This window comes from Pygocentrus nattereri, chromosome 4 (assembly GCF_015220715.1).
Source record: "Pygocentrus nattereri isolate fPygNat1 chromosome 4, fPygNat1.pri, whole genome shotgun sequence".
In the NCBI taxonomy this organism is placed as follows: domain Eukaryota; kingdom Metazoa; phylum Chordata; class Actinopteri; order Characiformes; family Serrasalmidae; genus Pygocentrus; species Pygocentrus nattereri.
In genome coordinates, this window is record NC_051214.1 from 7,822,042 (window position 1) to 7,845,535 (window position 23,494).

At 40.8% G+C, this 23,494-nt stretch overlaps 1 protein-coding gene across 1 annotated transcript; it reads left to right on the top strand.

Moving 5' to 3' along the window:
- Nucleotides 1–2,389: 2,389 nt before the first annotated feature.
- On the top strand, nt 2,390–9,700 carry LOC119263178. The gene is made up of 5 exons (XM_037537514.1): nt 2,390–2,466; nt 6,069–6,386; nt 7,542–7,604; nt 9,162–9,272; nt 9,373–9,700. Exons 1-5 carry the CDS (start codon nt 2,412–2,414, stop codon nt 9,435–9,437), a joined length of 612 nt encoding a protein of 203 aa, XP_037393411.1. The 5' UTR covers nt 2,390–2,411; the 3' UTR covers nt 9,438–9,700.
- Nucleotides 9,701–23,494: the final 13,794 nt, after the last annotated feature.

Below are 23,494 nucleotides of genomic sequence, written 5' to 3' on the forward strand. Positions count from 1 at the left end.
CCGGGGATCGGAGTTGGAGAAGTACTCTTCTACCTTCCCTTTGTAGTGGTGTTTGGCCTTTTTGATGCCCTTCTTCAGCTCAGCCCTGGCTGCACTGTAGGCCTGTGCATCTCCCGACATGAAGGTGATGTTGCAGGCCTTCAGCAGGAGACGAACATCCCGGTTCATCCAAGGCTTTTGGTTGGGGTACATGGTGATCTGTTTCTGGGTGGTGACACTGTCTATAGTGGTGGAGATGTGGTCCAGTACAGATGAGGCATACTGATCCAAGTCTGTGTGAGTGAACATATTCCAATTGGTGTTTTTAAACCGGTCCTGGAGCACGGCGTCTGTCCCTTCTGGCCACACTTTTATTGTCCTCACAGTGGGTTTCACACGTTGGATGAGTGGTGAATATTGAGGTGTGAGGAAAAGGGAGAGATGGTCAGATTGTCCAATGTGGGGGAGGGGTGTTGCTTTGTATGCCCCAGGCAGGTTTGAATAAACATGGTCCAAAGTCTTGTCCCCTCTGGTGTGGCAGGAGACATGTTGGTGGAATCTGGGGAGGACTGTTTTCAGGTTGGAGTGGTTGAAGTCACCAGCAACAATAAAAGCAGCCTCAGGGTGTTTGGTCTGTTGTTTGCTAATGGCTGCATGAAGTTCTTTCATAGCCACCTTAGCATTAGCGTCCGGGGGTACATACGCTACAGTGATTATGATGCAGTTTATTTCTCTTGGGAGATAATGAGGTCTGCATTTGACCATTATAAATTCCACATTAGGTGAGCATTGTCTCTCGGTAGTAGCAGAGTTTGTGCACCAAGCTTTGTTAATATAAATGCACAAACCTCCACCTCTGGTCTTGCCGGAGTCTTCTGCTATCCTATCAGCTCGGTGTATGTGTCGTCCTGCTAACTCAACAGCGTTGTCCGGGCAGCCGTTGTTTAGCCATGTTTCGGTGAAAATCATGACGTTTGAATCCATAATCCGTCTGTCGTTGGTGATGCAGAGCCGTATTTCGTCCATTTTGTTAGCCAGAGAACGGACATTGGCGAGGAAAATGCTGGGGAAGGGCAGCCGGTGTGGTATAAGCTTTAGCTTAGCTCGTAGCTTGTCTGCGTGCACTTCCGCCCGGCCGGGAGGAGTATGCAGCCTCCGGTGTCCTGGAGATCTCTGGAATGAGTCGGAGATCGGCAATAAAACTGTCGGAGGTTTGAGTATTGATGTCCAGAAGCTCCTGTCTGCTGTAGAACAGCAACACCGAGCAATTTGAGATAAATAGTCCAGTCAAAAGTAGATAGAAAACCGTTAAAAAGCAGATTCTGGAGAGACGCTGAGCCTCGCGTTGTTCACGCGCCGCCATCTTGGTCGATTGATGTTAGATGTTGATATAACTACTAGGCTACTTCAGTAAACAGTATATGGCACTGAATTATGATGTAAGTTAGACATTATGATGTTCTGGACCTTGAGGAAATTTTCTCTAACTGGACCTTATTGAATTGAATTGAATTCAAGACCCCTGGCATAGAGCATTTGATCCTTTCCTTTATCAGGGAAGGAATGAAGCAGGACTTCCAACTTATGCTAAGATCATGCTTTTGGTATTTTCTAAAGTTTGCATAAACTGTGCACACAAATGCTTTTAGAAATGTATATTAAAGTATTCAGTGCCTTGATAACAATAAAGGTACCATGTAGGTATGTGATTCATTCATCAAGGTACAAACAGTGTAAACGTTCCCTCAGAGGTACGACCTCTTTTTCCTAGTGGAAAAGTAGCTATTTTTATCTTTTTATAAACTAATGTTTTAAAGCAGAACCATTTAATAAAAAGCCTGGAGGCGAGACGGGGTGTGTGGAGTCAATACAACTTAGAAAATATAGTTTCAATGGATTCTGGTACAGTTATGTTCCCTGACTAAAGGTACAGAGATGTACCCCTGAGGGTCCCACCCCAGTGACAAGAAGGGTACTGCCCCAGTGACAGTGTCCTACCTTTTTTCTGAGAGTGCAGAATACTTCTGAAAGAGGTCACTGAAGACTGCTGAGTATAATGATGTAGACACTGTAAAAGACATGCTGCATACAGCTACTGACTTGGTAAAGCAAATACAGCATATACTGTCTGTCTATCAGCCTCTATTTTTTTGTCTTGTACTCTCTCTCCCCTCTACTCACATCTTATCTATCGCTCGCTTTTCACTCACTCACACGCACACACACACACACACACACACACACACACACACACACACACACACACACACACAAACACACACACACACACACACACAGACACACACAAATACACTTCCTTTGTCTTTGTAAGAGCATGAATATATATATATCTTATGAGAGTGCTTCCTGTAGTTGAACTCTGTCACTTTTGCAGGGACTGACACTGAGAGTGTGTTTTGACCGCAGCAAAAATGCATTTGCGTTTATATTTTTTATGTTTTCTAATCCTGCATCTTTACCCTGGAGGTAAGTAAATATACTGAATAATGGGGCTTAAAACTATTAACTGTATAATAAGCCATGTTTTTCAATATGTGTTCATTGTTTCTAGGGAATATTTAAGGATGTGGTTATGTTGTCAGTGAATGGTTCGGGTTGCGTACATGTAGGATTGTGAATGCACTGAATATTGTTGTAATAAAGAGCCTTAGAGTAACTAAAGGCTTAAGGGAATCACTAGAATTGGTCAACTTCATTGTTCATTATCTACCATATGAAAAACATAGAAAAGGCAGGAGTGTATATGTTTAAATTTTTCCAAAGACCACCTTGATTCTTGAAAAACACTACTTAGAAAATGCTTTGTGGTCTGATGAACATAAAGCTGATCTGTTTAATTGCACTACGCTTGTCATGCCATCTGGGCCGGCAGCTTTACATGCATTTACTCTGGTCAGTACTGAACATGCCTCCGCTGGAGAGAGTGTGGGGGGGTGACGTTGTGAGGTAGTAGACCCTATGTGTTGTCTTCAGAAATGCCCTGATCGACACGAGTGTAGAACCAGTTATTAATCATCATTATTAATAATATTAATAATGAATTAAGCAGGTCTGAGAGAGAGGCACTGCTGGCTGGAGGGGGGTCAGTGGGGGTGGTTTATGGTCCGTCAAAGTCTGGATGTCCTTCCACATGCGGTGGGGGTTGGAGTTGTGGTAGTTCTTTTCAACAGAGAGTTTGAAGGCATGTTAGGCTTTCCTAATGTCCTTCTTCAGGACTGCCTTGGCTGAGCTGTAAGCCTCTGCATCACCAGATCTGAAAGCAGCGTCGTGTGCCTTCAGAAGTAGCCGAACCTCAGCATTCATCCAAGGTTTCTGATTAGGAAAGATTTTTTAGCTGCTTGACAGAGGTGACATTGTCAATACATGAGTTGATATAACTCATTACAGCTGAGGTGTATGCGTCCAAGTCCATGTGAGAGTCTGTAGGGCCTTCAGGGCAGAACATAGTCCAATCACTGTTCTGAAACTGATGCTGTAGAGAGGAGACGGCCCCTTCTGGCCACACTTTAACAGTCTTTGTAGATATTTTCACATGCTTGCTGAGTGGGAGCAGAAACAATGATGTGATCAGACTGACCCTGGTGGGGAAGGGGGGCAGCCTTATATGAATCTGCAATGTTTGTGTAGACATGATCTAGAGTTTGGTCTCCTTTGGTCAAGTAGGAAACATTCTGGTGGAATTTTGGCAGCACAGATTGCAAATTAGAGTGATTGAAGTCCCCAGCAACAATAAAAAAGTCCATCTGGGTGTGCAGTTTGTTGTTTGTCAATTGCTGTACATAGATAGCTTACCATTAGCATCAGGAGGGATGTAGGCTGTGGTAACGATACAACTGTGTGCTCTGTAAACAGAGGGGACAAAATCTGATCATCAGTTAGTAGAGCACTGACTTTCAATTACGGTGGAGTCCGTACACCATGATTTGTTTACATAAACACACAGACCTCTTCCTTTATTCTTACCGGAGTCCTCAGCCACTCTGTCCACACTGAACACACTGCATCGCTCCAGCTTCAGTGCACCGCTCGGGAAATCCCCGTTCAATCACGTCTCCGTAAGAACCATAATGTCACACTCTCTGATCCATCTGTGTGTAGTAGCTCAGAGTTCATCCATTTTGTTTGAACATTGGCGAGAAAAATGCTGGGAACCAAAGTCCGGTGTGGGATAAACCTTAGCTTAGCCCATAGTCTGCCTCACCTGCTCCGTCTTTGTTTACGGTCTCGACGCCTGCATCGGCTTCACTCAGCTTGGGGAGTTGTACCTTATGGCTCATAAGAACTACCACACTGATCTGCCAGTCAAACGGCACTGTCCCTGAGGTTCATATGACATTGCAGAGGCATGTCAGCCATGACAGCCCCACAACATCCACAGCAGTAAGCATTTGATTATCATCCACCCCTGTGCCTTAACACTTGCCAACTTCCTCAGTGACTTCCATGAGGGGAATGGAGCCAGAAGCCTCACTCCTGTGAGGGAGGCATGTTTCTCAGGTTAAGGATTCCTCAAAGTGCTCCTTCTACCAACTGACAATGTCCTCATTTGAAGTCTGGGAAGTCTGGGCAAAGCCACCCCAACTGCTCCTGAATTGGTGGATAGTTGTTCAGAACCTCCTTGAAGCCATTTGAAAGTCTTTATTCATTGCCACACTGAATTCCTCCCACACACTGGATTTTGCTTCAGTCAGGAGTCATTTAGGTCATCCAGTTCCTTCTTCTTCAGCTTAATAGCCTCCTTCACCACTCGTGCCCACCAGGTGATCTTAGGGGACTGCCCTGACCGGCACTAACAACTTTTTGGTCACAGCTATGCCTGGAAGCTTCCATGATGGAGGTTTTGAACAGGGTCAATTCTGACTCCATGTCCCCTACCTCCTCTAGAAAAAGATTTCCCGGAGGTTAAAATCATTCAGAACAGGGGCCTCTGCCAGTCATTTCAAGCACACCCTCACTATTCACTTGGGCATACCAGGTCTGACCATTAGTCTTCTCTGCCATCTGATCCAACTCACCAACAGATGGTGATTGGTTGACAGCTCAGCATCTCTGTTCTCCCAAGTGTCCAGAAGCTATGGTCCCAATTCAGATGAAATGATAAAAAAGTTGATCATTGACCTTTGATCCAAGGAGCTCTGGTACCACGTACACATGAATATCCTTGTGTTCGAAGTTGGCGTTAGTTACAGACAATCTATGCCTAGCACAGAAGTCCAAAAACAATTCACCACTTGAGATTTTAGATAAAGCAGGCCATTTAGATCAACCAGGCCGTTCTTCCCCCCTCCAGGTCACTCAGTCATTGCCAACATGAGCTTTGAAGTCTCCCAGCAAGACTTTGTAGTCTGTAAGGATTATAGACCTTAACCCCTTAAGGCTTATTACATACTAAGACTATTATTCAATATAGGGACTTCAGTGCAAACTGGTTGAGCTGTTCTTAGGTTGTAGAAGTGTGTAATAATATTTTGGGCTTGCTGGTCATTTTAGGGGCTAACCCAATAGAAATACTGTGAAATTACCTCAACGGAGCTGTTCAGACAAGCCAGCTCGTGCTGTCGGCTGCCAAATCTTATAGATAACCCCCCATTGAAATGACCAGATTTTATTTGTCCATATTGAATACATCATTAAATATTAATAGTGTATGTTTACTTAAGTAGCCTATAGGCTAATGACTTTGAAAAAAATCCTACAGATGAATTACTGTACTATAGCTTATGTAAACACATATTAGTTAACTTTTTATTCTTATTTATATCATAATGTAATGGGATTTTGAAAGTGCAGTTTAGCCTAAAATATTTGTGTGATTACATGAGAGAAATGTTGTGTATGAAACTATGAAAATACACAAAAAAAATTATACAGACATGTATTTACATAAGCTACACTACTGTAATCCGTCTGTAACGTTGACTAAAGTTGCATTGTTGTTGCACGTATTGTTAATGTGTTACTACAAGTTTGTATTAAAGTCTTTTAATATAAAATGGAACACATTTTTTTCCCAAGGTTTCACATTAAACTGAGGTTTTGAGAAGGATATTGTGTGTTTATTTCTATAGGTATTTCTCCACTCTGCGATAATGAAAATCAGAATATGCATATTATTGCATATATAGGAGACTCAGCATTGCTGCCTTGTTCCTGTGGTGGCCTTTCAAGCGGACCTCAGAAATTCAGATGGTATAAAAGAAACGGACTATGGAAGACAGAAGAAGTAGATGACAATTACAGAAGAAGAAGACAAATTCAGCTGTTTAATGTTCACTCTTCAGGAAATTTCTCTCTTTTCATACCACATCTGACTGAAGAGGATGAGGGAATGTACATCTGCAGCTACTACGTATCTGACATGGTGTCACCTAGATCTGATGTAAAAGGTATACCACAGGCATATTGTTATGTCCCAGACATCGCTTTAGTGAGAATAACAACCACCAATTTGTGTACTGCACTATATCTACAATAACCATAAAGAAAAAAAAGCACAATTGTTGATCTCTTTAACTGCCTAGTGTTCAGGTAATTAGTGGGTGGAACTAAACTGGGCAGGGGGCGGGGCTAGATGAAAAAATATGTAATTGCATTTACCAACATAAGCCGTAACATAAACTGTTCAATAGTGTTTTTGTAGCCACTTTGTTGTTAGATCTGTTTCCAAAGTAGGTATAAGCATTATGTATTCAGGAAGCTAATGCTAATGTATGCTAATACATGACATTAAACTGGGGACCTTCCAGGCCAAAGTGGTGTGGATATTAACGTTTACCCACACCTAATGCTCTCCATTCAGTTAATGAAGGCCTTGCTAATTAGCCGATGAAGTGAACCAGTGTATTTAATGAAGCAGTGTGCTGAAGTCTGCCGTGGTTTGGCTATTGATCACATTTTCACACTTCACAGAAACATATGTTTAGGTTTGATTAGTTCTACTGTATACAGTCGTATAATATGTGACTGAAAAGCTCATTCATGTCAGCTCAAGTCCTGTTAAGCTACTATAAATAGTAAGCATGATACCCAATTTAACCCAATGAGATGCTTTGGTTTTTCTATGTCTTAAGCAGGTGGCCAATGAGCTAGAACTAGAACTAACCACTGTTGTTTCCATTGGCGGTCAGTTCTTGTTTTTGAAAGTACGGCAGGAGTAATAAATGTTGCGCTTGATATAATGGTTGGCTCATTCTGAACTTTGTGAGAAAGCACATCAGCACAATGGTTCGTTAGTGTGGAATAACTCAGTTTTATTTCCTATGTTTGTATTTCATTTTAAGCCTGTTTATATGTATGCCTTGCACACAGTTGACCTCTTTGGATCATACCAAGGTGATCATTTCAAACGTACCTAAGTGGCACAATGCTTAGAAAAGAGGCCTAACCTCTCCCAATAATAATAAAAGAATCATCTGTCTCATTTCATGAAAGAATTCAAGGCCAACCTTCTATCTTATAGCTTATCAAGCAGCGGTCTCTTAACTTCATTGTTCTAACTCATGTATTAATATATGTCGTTCTTTTTTTCATCTGTTCTGAAGTAACTGTCCAGACAAAAATCATAACCACAAACGCCCCAACCACTTCAAACATTGGACAAGCAGGTATGTAATGAAATCTTTTTATTAATATCAATCTATATAATAAAAATGTGTTTTAAAAGGTGTTCTGCAGACCCAATTAAAATGTTTTCTAAGCACTTTGTCATATGATGGGATCACCAACGGACCCATCCATGCTCCGCCCAAATGAATATTGCATTTATTTAAGCTGAGCATGGGTAGGTCTTGACTTTTTCCTCAAGTCATCAATGAGCTGTGTCTTTTCAACTGTATCTCATGAGTTGAAAATTGTATGTAGAAAATTTATGAGTTTTGTTTTATTGTTGATGTATTAAGATAAATTTTTTCATCTGTTTTTAAGTATGTCCAGCCGAAAATTATAACCACAAACATCTCTACAACTTCAAACACTGGACAAGATATGTAATAAAATACTATTGAGAAATATAATGTGTCAAGTGTTCTGTAGTAATTTAGAGCACTCCAATGGTAAACAATAGCAAGCTTTCGTCTAAAATATCTTAATGTTGAGATGATTATTAAGTTAAAATGATATTAACATTGCATACATTTGAAAGGTCACACCCCTGTGATAGCTCAAATGTAGTTTTTTATTGTATAATTGAGCTGACGTTGGCATAGTGGGACATACCAAAGTGGTCATATTAAACCCACCCAAATCTTCAATTTGCTACAACATCACAGTCCAGTCCAGTTTGGCAGCACAACATTTGGGATTGGAAGTTATATGTAATAAATCATAATGCATGCTAAAAAAAACCTCTCATTAGGTTGAGAGGGATTTTTGGCAGCATTCAGTAAAGCTTGTCTAATCTCAACTCTTTCCTAAAGTCATCAATGAGCTTTCTGCTTTTAAACTTTAAAATGAGATGTTTTGTTACAAATGATTTACCCACATGAAATTAACCCTTAAGTTATGGTGAGATTGGCTTTACTTCCTTATTAATTATTTACGTCCTCAAAAACAATGGATTGGCCATCCCAGAGACCGGGGTGGTCGTGGGCTGGAGGTTAGGGAACTGGCCTTGTGACCGGAAGGTTGCTGGTTCAATCCCCAGCACTGATAGTCCATGACTGAGGTGTCCTTGAGCAAGACACCTAACCCCACAATTGCTCCCTGGGTGCAGTGGATAGGGCTACCCACCGCTCTGGGTAAGTGTGCTCACTACCCTCTAGTGTGTATGTGGTGCTTCACAGATGGGTTAAATGCAGAGGTGGAATTTCCCTGGTTGTGGGATTAAAAAGCTATCACTTCACTTAAATTCTTCACACCAAACAATGACCCAGCAGAGGAGGATGGCGTCACATCGCTTTCCATCATGCTATCTTTTTTTCTTTTTCTTCTTATGGGTGCTTTTATTCTCCCCCAGAGTATCTGAAGGCAAGTTAACAGCCCCCTCAACTAGTGGATGAAGTAATTGACAGTGTCTAACAACAGTCTAACTCTTGTATATTCAGTAAATGAAGGGTGGTCTCTGACTACTCTATATAATGAAACCCATTACACTTAACCATACTTTGTAGTTGTGTGTACCGAAATGTTCAGTGGGTCATTCTCTTGATGATATGGTTGTTTAGGTACTGACTCACACCCAAGCCAGTCTGTGACATACTTCCCTTTGGCTGTTGTGGCCACTCTCATATTCCACATTGTGGTTGCTTTCGTGTTTCTCTTCAAGAAACCCAAAGGTAACATATAAACCTATAAAATGCATTTTTTTTTATCTTTTCATTTTTGTGTGATTGAGTATGTTCTCATTATCTTGTGCCCTGTGTTCCTTTACATCAGTGCCAGTTCCAGCCAATGCTCACTACAGTACTGCTGATCCAGAAGAAACAGTGAGTGTGCAGTAGAGAAGAAGGCCAACAGACACCAATAGACCACCTTCCGATGTAGACATTTGTTTGGTAGACATGTTTTGATCTACACATCTTATCCACATAGTAGACAAACTGATCACGGTAGCTTGTCAGTGGTTCACCAAATTGTAGCTTGAATATGCATGGAATTGTATACTTATATCACCTGTTGTTGCTGACCTTTGCCCTGTTTTAGCGTTTCTAGCTTGCATCACAAAAGTGCATTAAATGTAGTTTATAACGATAAATGTAAACCATGAAAGCCCATGTGAAAAAGTTCATACTTTTGTTCTTCTGATTAAGACTTGTATATTTTGCATTAGCCTTTGATCACGTATTATAAATGCTGCACTTTATTTTGCTTTTAATAAAATCCTATTTGTATGAAACCTGAATTGTCAAGTTTTGAGGAAGTGAAAGAATCCTCCATCAGAATTTACTGCTGTAATATATGACACAACCCAAATGAAGTGAATCCACTTGGCCCCTGAGGGCCCTCATCTCCCAGAAGCCTATGCGGCCACCTGGAGATCCGCCTTTTTCCAGAACTGAGCCAATATGGCAGAGATAAATCTACTGCCACAGGTCTGTTTGAGTCAGGAAAATGAATGGTCCTCATTCGCATTTCCAGAGAAAACAGATTTCCTTCACCCCAGTAATAAACCACATGCTACTTTGGCCTTGCTGGATGCTTGCCTGTCAGAGCTGGGCCTGGCCCCCTCATTTGTCCTGACATATGGATTTATTCAATAACAGCCTCTTTAACCTGGAGGTGTTGAGCAGCACAGTCCTCGATGCTCGCTATGCTAATATAGAGTAGCCCTGTCTGTTTGATTGCTTGCTCTGCTTGTTAATTCCCTGCCTCCTCACCTGGAGTGAATCTTCAGCTCAATGCTCCAATGACTCTGCAATTACAGCGCATTAATCAAGCAGAGGAGATCGGTGTCTGGCTGAACTCCAGTGGGAGCAGCCAGGAAAGACTGAACCCCTTTTCTGAACACATTGAGAAACTGATTTACTCAAGACACAACAGCGACCCCTGCTGCTCAGGTTCAGCATTGGAATCTCTGATTTCTTACCACCAGATGAAGGCCAGACAGGCTTTTCCTGAAGATGAGGGACAATGAAAGGAAGTAGAGCATCATGACAGACTTGTTAATTTTGTGTGGATGATTTTCTCTTAAAATGCTAAAGTGTGGAATGAAGGTCCCAAATAGGGAGCAATGGCATTCTCAGTTGAGTCACTTGGATTCCAAGTCTAGTTTGTTCCTGAGTCTTTAGTAGTACTTTAGTTCAAAAGTGAACCCTGTCAGGTTCCACGTGGCTTCACATGAGTGAATTTCAATATTAAGAAAACCTTTAATCTGAAGGATCACAGTAAATGTGGTGTTTAACTCATTTGAACTGGCCGTCTCACTGATGAGACAAAATAACATGATATATCACATGATATATGATATAAGAATCACTGCTCTTCAGTAGTTTTAGTGGGAGAGCTGCAATTTCGTCCCCTTGAAACTGAAGAAACAACAATGAAATTTAAGCCCAAGTGTGTCATAGTGGGTTATTAACTTCCCATGTAAGCCTATGGGTTAAATTTAACCCATACCACTGCCAATCGGAGTACATGATTTGGAAATCTGATGATCAGGGATGGACATGTCCAGAAAACCATTGTGCAGATTGGCTTTGGTTAAGCTGCCACAGACAGAGTTTCTGATTCAGAGAAAGACTGCGCATCCAGTAAATGTAGGGTGATCTCTGACTACTGTATGTGAGGAAGCTCATTACATGTAACCACATTTTTGAGATGTGTGTACCGAAATGTTCAGTGGGACATTCTCTTGGTGATGTGCTTGTTTATGTGCTGACCCACACCAAAATAAGTCTGTGACATACCTTCCTTGTGGCTGTTGTGGCCACTATCATATTCCACATTGTGGTTGCCTTTGTGTTTCTTATCAAGAAACCCAAAGGTAACATATAAACCTATAAAATGCTATTTTTTTATCTATCAATTTTGGTGTCAATCTTAAGGGTCAAGGTGGACATGTCCAGAAAACAAGTGTGCAGACTGGCTTTGGTTGGGCTGCCACAGCCTATCAGAGTTTCTGATTCAGGAAAAGTCATGGTGGCAGTGTTTTGTGCAGCTTTGAGAGAGAAAAGACAAAAGCATGAATTACACCCTAAAATTCAAATCAGAAAATAAATAAATAAATAAATGACTGGGGGAATTTTCCACAAACAAGGGCCTAGAACTGCCGTTCTTTGCCGTAACTTTTTTTTTTCCCAATAAAAATGGCAAAAACCACTAAGCTCATCTTTTGTGCTACTGTGGTTTTATGGGCTAATTCACAAACACAGTATATACAAATATTTATTAAATGATATTTTATTAGCAGAAACTTGGCTGAGCCTGGGGGTCTATAACACTATATGGTTCTGTCCAAAAAAACTAAATAAACGTGCAAAATGCAAAAGTATGCAAAGGTGGAAGTGTGTCTTAAAGGGTTAATGGTAAAGGGCAAAATAACTTGAGATAATCAGTTAGTTTATAGTTTACATAGCTGGTATGCTAGTGACCTAGCATAATAGCTAATCCTGAATCACCCTTAGGAACCCCTTCTGCCACTGTTATTAGCAACTTTGCCACTATTTTAGAGCAATGCTTGAGCAATGCTACCTTCCTGCAGAGTCTAGTTTCAACCACACAAAAGCCGCACATTCATGTTGACCTAGACCTGCATCAACAGATTCGAAACACGTAAAACGGAAATGAATTGTCAATATGAAAGTGTCTCTGTGTTGTGATGGTTTCGGTAAAGTCCCACCTCTAAACTAACCTCTACCCTACTTTCCCCTGGCTGTTGAGGCCTCTTTCATATTGTACAGGGTTGCCTTCACATTGTTTATCATGTAAACCCAATGTAGCAAGCAACTAAATCAAGCTGCCAAAATACTAGTTTTGTGAGTAAATATTTTTTGACCTTTGACCCATTAACATCAGTGAAAGGACATTCTAAGCAGGTAAATTAAGGCTGTATTTGCCTTTTTGGGTGAGTTTCTCAGAAAAGCAGTGAGCCTAGTCCTGGACTGCACAGCATTCTGAACAGAGATTCTCCATTGAAAATGGTCAATTCAAGACCAGGCTTAACCCCTGTATGGGAAACCAACCCTCTCTCACTTTATTTGTTTCAGTCTTTGTCTCCTTTTGCTCTTCACTTTATGCTGTGGCAGCTCTGGCAGGATCAGCTAGATGGTGACGTTCATATAAACAGATCCCTGCTCCCTAATTAGTACTCAGCTATTCCAGTGTGAACTATTAAGTTTACTAGATTTGTGGCAAACATATCACTCAATGGATTTATTTGAACTCTTTTTCATCATCAACCTGCATCAGTATTTGTCAACTGCAAATTCGACCAGCATTAGTGTTTGAGTAAGGCTGAAACTGGCCTCTTTTTTGTAAATCTAGACATAAAAGGGGGGGGCAGTCATGGGCTGGAGGTTAGGGAACTGGCCCTGTGACCAGAAAGTTGCCGGTTCGATCCCCAGAACCGACAATCCATGACTGAGGTGTCCTTGAGCAAGACACCTAACTGCTCCCTGAGCGCTGTGGATAGGGCTGCCCACTGCTCCAGGCAACTGTGCTCACTGCCCCTAGTGTGTGTGTGCTCACTAGTGTGTATGTGGTGTTTCACTGTACGGATGGGTTAAATGCAGAGGTTAAATTTCCCTGTTGTGGGACTAACAAGGGTCACTTAACTTAAAAAAACAGTGTTAACACTGGCTAATCAGCTAATGTTAATCTGTCCATTGCGTGGTAATCAGAGACTTGTACTGCACTTTAGTAAACATTCAGCTGATGTAGTGATCAGTGGAAATTTAATTGAAATTAAAGGTGCATCATTGGAAATTGAAATTACTCAGGCATTCCAAGTCATGAATCTTAGGGCTGTATGTTGGTCACAGAACGTGTGTCCACAGAAGTGACCAACCAAACATAGACTGTCACCAAAATAGATCTTTATTTGCATTTTAGGGCACTATTATATAGGTTGGCCAATGTTTTGTATTAGCATACAAATCATAAAATTAAATTCCATAGTGATTTTGAGGGCATTGCAATTTCCCAAACCACACTCTTGATTTCCAAGAGTAGATCACTACATCAGCTGAATGTCTACCAAAGTGTGTCTACTAAAAACATCTCAACACTGTGTTTGATCCATTTGTATAAGCAAAGCACCCATTAGCACAACACCACCACGTCAGTGTCATTGCAGTGCTAAGAATGATCCACTGCCCACACAATAACTGCTCTGTGGCAGTTCTGTGGGGTGCTGGCCATTGAGGAACAGAGTAAAAAGGGGCTAACAAAGTATCAGATAAACAGATTACAGGACTATAGCCTGTAATTGTAGAACTACAAAGTGCACTTATATGGTAAATGGACCTGATAGAATGGCCAATGAGTGTAGATACGAGGAAGTGCTCAGTGAGTGTAGGTGATAATACAGCATTAATATTTCTCATATGTGGAAAGTCCACTCCTGACAACTCCTTGAAAATGGCTTATAATGTGTTTTGGATTTGCAGATCTGGGATCAGCTCTTTGCTATGCATGTTTCATTATTCATATCAGCATATGCATGGTAACAGCTGATCTCAGATCACCTCATCAGCAACCTTATTTCATACAGAAAGGTCAGAAGGTCAGAAATGTTGCGATCAATCTACTCCCAATTCTTATTATTGTTGGCAAAAATAACTGAAAGGGGTAAAAACCATAGAAGTACAGTTCCTCTGCTTTACAAACACCTGACTAAAAACATTTAAAACTCATGGATGTTTTCCTACTGTTGCAAGTGGAGGTTTTAACCAGCAATAAGCCTGTTTAAAGTAATAAACTGCATGTTTTAGAGGATGTGTTCCCATTATTTGTTATTGTGGTACTGACAGTCCCTGGTTGGGGTGATACTGTTCTACATTGAAACATATTAAAGAAAACTCTGCCTGCTGTTATGGTACATCAGTGCCTCCAGCCTTGTGCTTCCTGTATGTGTGAGGCCCACTCAAGATGGATGGATCTCACTCTCTGCCTCTTATTCAACTCTCTGTCACGCAGTATTGATGCCATCCTTGCAGTCGCAGCTATGAATAAATTACAAGACACTGATAAACTGTTTGCTGCCAGGACAGATGGACGAGGGGATGGATGGATGCATGGCCCTTGGGCAGGGGGTGTGTAGGAGAGTGCCATTTCAATTCTGCCAACACAGCAGAGAAAGAGAGAGAGAGGGAGAGAGAGAGAGAGAGAGAGAGAGAGAGAGAGATTTACATAAAAGTTTGTGGCCTCACATTTTTTAATTAATTGAAAATGTCACACTTTTGCCCATGAGCTTAAATATTGTACTGAACAAATTAAAAACCTGGAGCTGATATTCTTAACGATGTTTTGTCAGTTGCTCTTTCCACACATGGGCAGGCAAATGGCTGTCATGCCGCAGACAGATCCTCTCAGTGTTGTGAACTCCATCTCCCAAGATACTTTGGGAGAACATGTGGTCTCAAACTTTCTGACAGCTGACAGTCCAGAGCGAACTCCATTTCCCAGGAGACTCTAGGTGATCACAGGTCTGGTGACGATCAGCCACGCACCTGGTTCCGATCACAATCACCAGATTACTGACTCTCCGCACCTGTGTTAGGTGATCATGTGACTCGTGACACCTTGATTTTTTCCTTTGCCCTTTTGGTTTTGTTTGCCTGTTTTTGGATTCCTGGTTTTGACCTTGTTGCTTGTTTTGATTACCTTGCGTATTGGATTATCTATTTGCTTTTGTCTGCCTGGTGTCATGATCACTCTGGTGATCATATATGCTGTTCTGGTTTCGACCCACGCCTGCCTTTGGACCTCCCCACTGTCTCATGTAAGTAAATCCAGTGTTTTCACTAAGATCTGCGTTTGTGTGACTGATGCTGAATTCTTACAATGGCAAATACAGTGGCCAGTTTATTAGAAACACCCACCATACAGTTGGATTTAGCAGCCTGTTTGTTGCTGTACAGGTTATCAGCCCTCGACCCCATCCATAAAATGAAAGAGACCATCATAGACCCTGACCCCTGACTTAGTGGCATGATTAGTTAGGTTTACCAGATATATTCAGTCAAAAGTGGACCTGTGGTCAGAAACTGATAAAGAGCTTGAGAATGACTGAAATAAATGGTAACTGGCTGTTAAGTGGACACTTTACAACACTGCTGTGCTTAAGACAACTCATGCCATGTCCAATGTCAACAAGCCACTACCATGTCACTGTAGTGCTAAGGATGTTCCACCTTCCAAATAATCTGGTCAGTGATGGTCCCATGGTGGTGCTTTTCCATGATGAATGATGTAGAGAGTGGCTGACACTTTGGACTGCAACTGACGCTTTGGACCGCAACACTGATGGCCCACAATAAGTAAATGTAAACCTATGAAGTTCCACATGGTACCTAATAAATTGACAACTCTGTATTTTGGAAGCTAAAACAGAGGTTCTCTGTATGGAATTGTAAGGACACCTTTCTGTTGGCCTAAAATCAATCACATTAAATGTAGGACTTGCCGAAAATGTGGTTTTGACACAGCTCCTCCTAGCTGTGGTGAAGTCTCATGGGTTATCGGGGTCCCTGTGTCTGAATCTAAAATACAGGAGCACAAAAAGAATTAGTATTAGTATTTTGATTGAATTGAAGATTAAAATATCTTAATGTCTAACCTAATTAATGGGGAAAACATAACGTGGAAGATTATTTATTTTCATTCTGAACCTTTACATGCATATACGCTCACTGGCCACTTTATTAGGTATCGCTAGTAAAAGGTTGGACCCCCTTTTGCCTTCCGAATTGCTTTAATTCTTCATGGCATGCTTTCAACAAGGTGTTGGAAACGTTCCTCAGAGATTTTGGTTGGTAATTTGAGTTACTGTTGCATCTCGAACCAGTCTGCCCATTCTCCTCTGACCTCTCACATTAACAAGGCATTGTCGTCTACACAACTGACCGCTCACTGGATATTTTCTCTTTTTTGGACCGAGTTGGTTGTGCATGAAAATCCCAGTAGATCAGCAGTTTCTGAAATACTCAGACCAGCCCGTCTGGCACCAACAACCACGCCACGTTCAAAGTCCCTTAAATCCCCTTTCTTCTCCATTCTGATGCTCGGTCTGCACTTCAACAAGTTGTCTTGACCACCTCTACATGCCTAAATGCATTGACTTGCGGCCGTGTGATTGGCTGATTAGCTATTTGTGTTAACAAGCAATTGAACAGCTGTACCTAATAAAGTGGCTGAGTGTATATTTCAAAACATCAGGTGAACATATTTTTACCCACTTTGAGTTTTGTTTCTTAACATATCTTTTCAGGCTGATCTGTAGATAAATGCACAGTAAATACACACATAGAATAAGAAAGTGCCTGAATACTTCATAGTGGTGTGGTATCTTTATTCTCCATGTGCGTGTTTTTAAACTCCTGGTTGCAACTAAATTTGGACAGATAAAGTACCACAAACCTATATAACTTATGAGTCACTTCAACCTGAACCTTTATGTCTTTTTGCACATACACAGAGCAAAAGGCTGCATTACCCACAAGCACGCTTTGGCCTGATAGCTATCACAGTGGCGTGGAGACAGAGTGTTCGGCAGAGGGCTTTATCTGTTCATCAGCAAAGATACAGAAATAAACCATGTGCAATACCGATGGCCAACCACACTGCACTGAGATTAGCAATGCCGAGGTTAGAAGAAAGCAATGCATTCTGGGAAAATAGTGTCTCAGAATAACATAAAACTAAGACTGGTGAAGATCAACATGCAAACAAAGTTATTCAGAGTGTTTTAATGTACAGTATTATTATGTAACAAAACCTTATTGACAGCTTTTTGGTAGTAGCAAGTGATTCTAATTACTATGACTACATTTAGATCTTAATACATTTCAATACATGTATATTTGAAAATATGTGCACACAGGAATTACTAGTGGCAATGTTTTAAAACAGTCACTGTCAGATCAGAATGTATTACAATGATCTTGCAATGCACAGTTAGACATCAGGTGGTCTACATACAACAGACTTTCTGAAAAGCTGGTGCCTCTGAAAGTAAACCGAATGTGCATTTTTAAGGCTCAAGGGGAGAATATCGTCCCAGCCGCACCCTAAAGTAACTTTAAAGAAGACCGTAAAAGGAATGTATTCATGAGACAGAGGCAGATCAACTCTACTGTGATAAATAACAAGCCGTAATCACCCAACACCCAACCCCCACAATTGTGGTTAAGACGTATAGTCACAAAAGGGGAAGCACGTGGCCAAACTCAGTTTCAGACCAGGAAATGCATGTGCATGTGTGTTGCAAACACAGATGAGGTCATGGAAACTTAAGAATGAGTGGTCATGTGACCGCTCTTTATATGATACAGGTTATTCTAGGCCTAGACTAGGACCTCATGGCTGCCTACATAGGGACTTGAATGTTTGTTAGTAGTAAAGGTGGCATAAGATGTAAATGAAACAGGATTGACTCAAAAGCCTTAAAACTAAAATCATGGACATTTGCTCCATTTATAACACTGTTATGAAGGATCATTCCCATGTAATTAAAGTAACAAGACAGAGGCGTCATGTATGGTAAAAACACCACATTTCTACAGTTCTACAGAAGACACTGGCAAGCAATTTTTCCTGTATGTTTTCCTACATAACTTGTGTGAGGGCATCTTTCATGGAAATGTATACAGTATAAATTTGCTGTCGGAAGAAAACCTTGTATCTCCATTTGTGGCATTTTTCAGTTTTTGATCAAATTTGAAAGCGTCTGTTACTCTTTACATTGTTTGTAAATGTTATGATGAATGGCCTAAAAGAAATTATCCAAAATGACATGGGAAAAATTCTGGTTCCATTGACTTTGAAAGTAAAGTGTGTTTTTCCCTTCTCCTGTAAAGTTACTATTTTGGAGATACAAGGTTTTCTTCCAACAGCAGTGATATGGTGGTTTTACGTCTATCACTGCAATTCAAAGCTTACCAACATAGACGCTTCATATTCCTAATTAAGAACAGACATATTGTGTTAAATGTTATGATATTACATGTAATGTTAAACCATTTTGATGAACAATTCCAACAATTGTGTTGCTGCAGACATAGAAAACTGAGTTAGTTGATCCAGACTAGCCACACAGTTCTCCTTAATAGAAAATGTACTTCTGCACTTTAACCAAAGTAAATATATGGCACACATATGCCAACAAGTTATGGGACATGAACTCATATTGTGTAGGACCCATTCTAGCCTGGTGAAGTGTAACAACTCAATGCTGAGTTGTTCAATTCCAAAAGTGGGCAGAAGACATCTGGAGGGATGTTGAGCCAAAATGTCTGGATACCCACCCAGCCACTGTGCTGTTTGCAGGTGCAGGATCTCTGGTGTTAATGGACCTCTTTACCGCATCCCCTAAATGCTCAATTAGGGCAAATGTGCAGACCACATTATTTGCCAGAACTCTCTAGAATGCTCCTCTAGCCAATTCTGGGCAACTTGGGCCCGATGGTATGGTACATTATGTTGCTGGAATATCACATCATTATCGGGTGGGCATGAAGTACTTAAAGCAGTAAAATGTAGCGGTCACTGCTCAATGATGTGTTTAGGTGGACCAACAGACCTAACCCATGCCATGAGAACACACCCCACACAAGCCTGCACGGTGCCTCGTTGACAACTGGGGTCCATGAATTCATGGGGTACCATGACTCACTGGACCACGCCACATGTTGCCAGTCCTCTAGGGTCCAGTTGCCAACCTCACAAGCCCAGGTGAGGCACCACATCTGGTGTTGTGGTCTTAACAGAGGCACTCTGGTGGGTCTTCTACTCACATATCCCATAGAAGCTAAAGAACATGTGGATGTGTGTATGGGGCCTCCTGCTTTGAATGTGGATGTGATTTCTGCCAGTTGTCTGTTCGCACGGACAGTTTGAGCCAGATGCAGGCAGTCACCATCATTAAGCACCCATCCATTGTTTTGGTTTAAGGACCCTAATGTCAGTACACTGTCATTTATTTGCTTATGTCATCCTGTGATTATTGGCATAAGCTTAAATATTGCTTTATGCTGCTTTTGTGTTCAATGTGTCTGCATTTGTTATGTTATAGGCAGCACTCAAATAAAGTGTTCCCCTTTACTGTATCATTTACATAAACATGTTATCATGTTAAAAATGACATATGTGGTTCATAAAGTTTTGCTTTTAAAATATACTATTTGGTGATGCATGTCTTATGCCATCCCAATGTAGGTAGCCTTCAAACATAGTCTATGACAGCTGGTTGAACTTGAAGTCTTCTGTCCAATCACATTCCACTATGCATGCACAGAGACTAAGGCCACGATACAAATAACCACAAACATGGCAAGCAAGCGAAGTTTATTTATATAGCGCTTTTTACAACAGGTGTTGTCACAAAGCAGCTTTACAAAACAATCAGTATTACAGAAAGTAATAATCCAGGTCCAGGCCCCCATGAGCAAGCCAGTGGCCACAGTTGCAAGGAAAAACTCCCTAAAAGAGGAAGAAACTTTGAGAGAAACCAAGACTCAGAAGGGGAACCCATCCTCCTCTGGTCGACACCGGAGAGCAAACATTGTTAGTATAAAGTATTATAGTAACTTATGTGCCAATTCCCAGCATGCATTTGTTCTTTCTAACTTCTACGATGCTAATCTTGGTGCAGTGTGGCCTCATAGCCATGACAACAGAGGCCACGGCTGAGAAGAATGCCAACCAGACAGAAATAAAACAATCGCACTGCACTAAGATTAGCATCGTAGAAGTGAGAAAGAACAAGTGCATTCTGGGAATTGGCACATAAGGTAATATAAGAACATCAAACTTAAATGTCTGCCTGCTTCATCCATGGTACAGACATTTCTTCAGAATAGTCAATTGAATAGAGTGGCAGGACTGATTTCCTCTGTTTCTGAGTGGTTGTCACACTAAATGGTTGTAGATCCTCATGAAAATAATGTAAAATACATGAATAAAATGTAATGATCATTTATTGAAAGAAAAAGGTTTGCAACATCATAAGTAGAAAAATGTAACTACACACAACACTTAATAACTGTTGGTGCCACCTCCAGCAGCAACAACTGCAAGCACGTGCTTCCTGTAGCAAGAGATCAGTCTGTGATATGGTGTAATTTTGGGCTTCTCTTTCTTGTGGAGTTGCTTTTACTCAGTAACACTGAAGGAGTTTCGAGCACAAACTACCTATTTAAGGTTCTGCTCCTTATTCCACTCCCATACCTTCACTTTGCTTCTTCTAAGCCACTCAGAGATGGACTTGCTCTTGTGCCACAGATTGTCATCTTGTTGTATTACCCAACTGCCCTAGAGGTACAGATCATTCACTGCAGACTGGACACACAATTATGACAGTTATGTCTACAGCAAGTCACCCAGGCTCTGAAGAAACAAAGAATCCCCACACTGTCACACTACCACCACCATGTTTCACTGTTGGTCTGAAAATCTTATTGTGGAATATAATGTAAGAATTCTACCTTCCGTATTCCAAACAGTTCCCTTTCAACTAATCTGACTACAAAACATTATTCCAAAAAGCTTTTGGGTCATCATATTTTTGTAAAATTTGAGACGAGGCTTTATGTTCCTTTTGGTTAGTGGTAGATTTTGTCTAGCGACTCTCATGGATACCATTTTTGCCCAGTCTCTTTCTATTGGTGGAATCATGAATACATCCATCTTTCCATACAAAGTAGTTATCATGTCTAAATATCTTTAAAAATGATAAGAAATTATAATTCACTCATCAGAAGGAGGCACATAAATTTCTTTGCTTCATATGATAACAAAAAACAAGCTGTAATACCACAACACCCAACCCCCACCAACATGTCTTATTGTGTCCAAAAAGAGGAAGCAAGTTACAAGACACAGTTAAACTGAAGCCAAACAGGAAATATGTGTGAGTGCACACTTGCAAGCTACAGAGGTGCAGAGTCAGATCCAACTATTCGGCAACAGAAGCATCAGAATAGTTCTTATCATGTGTAAATCATATGTGCATGGTGTATGACCACAGTGGGCTGCCCAGAGCTTACACCAAGGTTTATCTTAGCTAAAGTTCCCATCAGTAGCACAAAGAGTGGTCAATGGCAAATCAACAGAAAGGTAGCCTCCCAGGTATTCCAACACAACTACATTTGGTCTTTCAAACAATGACCCAAGCAAGCTTGTGGCACGTCAGGACTGGCAAGTACACTTTATTAGTACATCTACCTTTTATCTACACTCACTAGCTGTTTTATCAGGTGTATCTACCATGTCGGTGCATTGATGTTCTACATTTACAACCCCATGTTCAAAAAAACCTAAAAAACACCTGCACAAGCTATGGTTTTAAATGTTTTGGGAAACATTGGGATATTATTTAGATGGAAACTGATTCCTCTGTGCTCCGCTGATGTTTCCTATCCAACTCATTGTCCCGCACACATCACTGTGTACTTTATGACCTGGTTTCCTTCATTAAGCCTAACTTTTGATAAATCATTACAGAACTATGCAGTAAATTGTAAATGGTTTAAGTGAGAATAAAGTTTATGTAACTTTACAAGTGCTCAATATGAACCTCCTCCAGCTGTACAGACATCAACGCCATCAAATTCATCCCATACTCGATTGAGAATGTCGGGAGTCCCTGCACTCACAGCTCTTTCAGTGCGATTTCAGAGGTCATCCATTGCTGTGGATAAACGTTGAACGCTCTGAACTGTTGGAGATTCACTGTCAATGTAAATTGTGCTGCACAGTTATGACGGATTCAGTGGCGAATGCAAAACTCTTTCTGCTCCGGGGTCTCCATCTCATCACAGACTGAAGGGAGCCATCGTCCAGTGACAGCCAGAAACTCTATGACCCTCTCTTTCAATTGGATTTTGATTGGTTCCTGGGCAACTCACAGCTGTTAAAATATGGCTCTTTAAAATCTAATGAACCTTTTAGAATCACCCTGTATATCGCTGTTGTCGGGAGAAATGTTGTTTTGTGCTTTTATTTAAATTACCAATGTCTTTATTGTTATGCTTCATTTCATATTTCTTGCAACTGGAATCTGCTGTCTTGGCAAGGTCTCCCTTGAAAAATACTTCAGTCTTAAGGGAATTTCTGGTTAAATAAAAGTTAAATGTAAAAAGAAATGAATAGTGTATTTTTATAAAATACACTCAAAGCCCACATCACATTAGCCTGTGTCATTTTCAGCAGGTATAAACAGAAACCACAAGATGTTGTTCTGTTGTGACTCTTTATTTATGAAACAAGCGAAATATGGGTAATTAAGGTATTATCTGCAGTTAGAAATTAAGCCTGAGATCAAAATTCACGTTAAACACTACAAAACAAAGCCATTAAAGGAAAAAAAGATTTGGGGTGTTAATCTTTTGTACACGACTGTAAATGATGTCATTTACCTTTTTTGTAGTAAATTTATAGTAATGCTCAATGTAATAACAAAATGCTGTACCTGGATATGTAAATATAAAAAAGGAGATCTGAAAAATGTGAAATCAAAAATCATGTGTTCTGCAAATTTACAAGTATACAGATAGAAGGTAATTTGACTGACCACAATGACCAGTAAATATTCATTACACTCATCAAATCTATGAGTGGGGTTAGGTAGGTATATGTGAATATGGATGTGTGTGTGTTGGGGTTATGTTTGTGTGTGGGTGTAGGAGTGTGTGTGTGTGTGTGTGTGTGTGTGTGTGTGTGTATCTGCATGTGTTTTTGTGTCTGCCCATGTGTGTATGGAGGGGTATGTGTGTGTATGTAAGTGTGTGTGTGTGTGTGTGTGTGTGTGTGTGTGTGTATCTGCATGTGTCTGTGTGTCTGTCCATATGTGTGTATGGAGGGGTAAGTGTGTGTGTGTGTGTGTGTGTGTATGTAAGTGTGT

Coding starts and splice junctions, on each gene's coding strand:
- LOC119263178 (XM_037537514.1), top strand. CDS start 2,412: ATGCATTTGCGTTTATATTTTTTATGTTTTCTAATCCTGCATCTTTAC. Junction 7,605..9,161: donor TTCAAACATTGGACAAGCAG/GTATGTAATGAA, acceptor ATGGTTGTTTAG/GTACTGACTCACACCCAAGC. Junction 9,273..9,372: donor TCTCTTCAAGAAACCCAAAG/GTAACATATAAA, acceptor CCTTTACATCAG/TGCCAGTTCCAGCCAATGCT.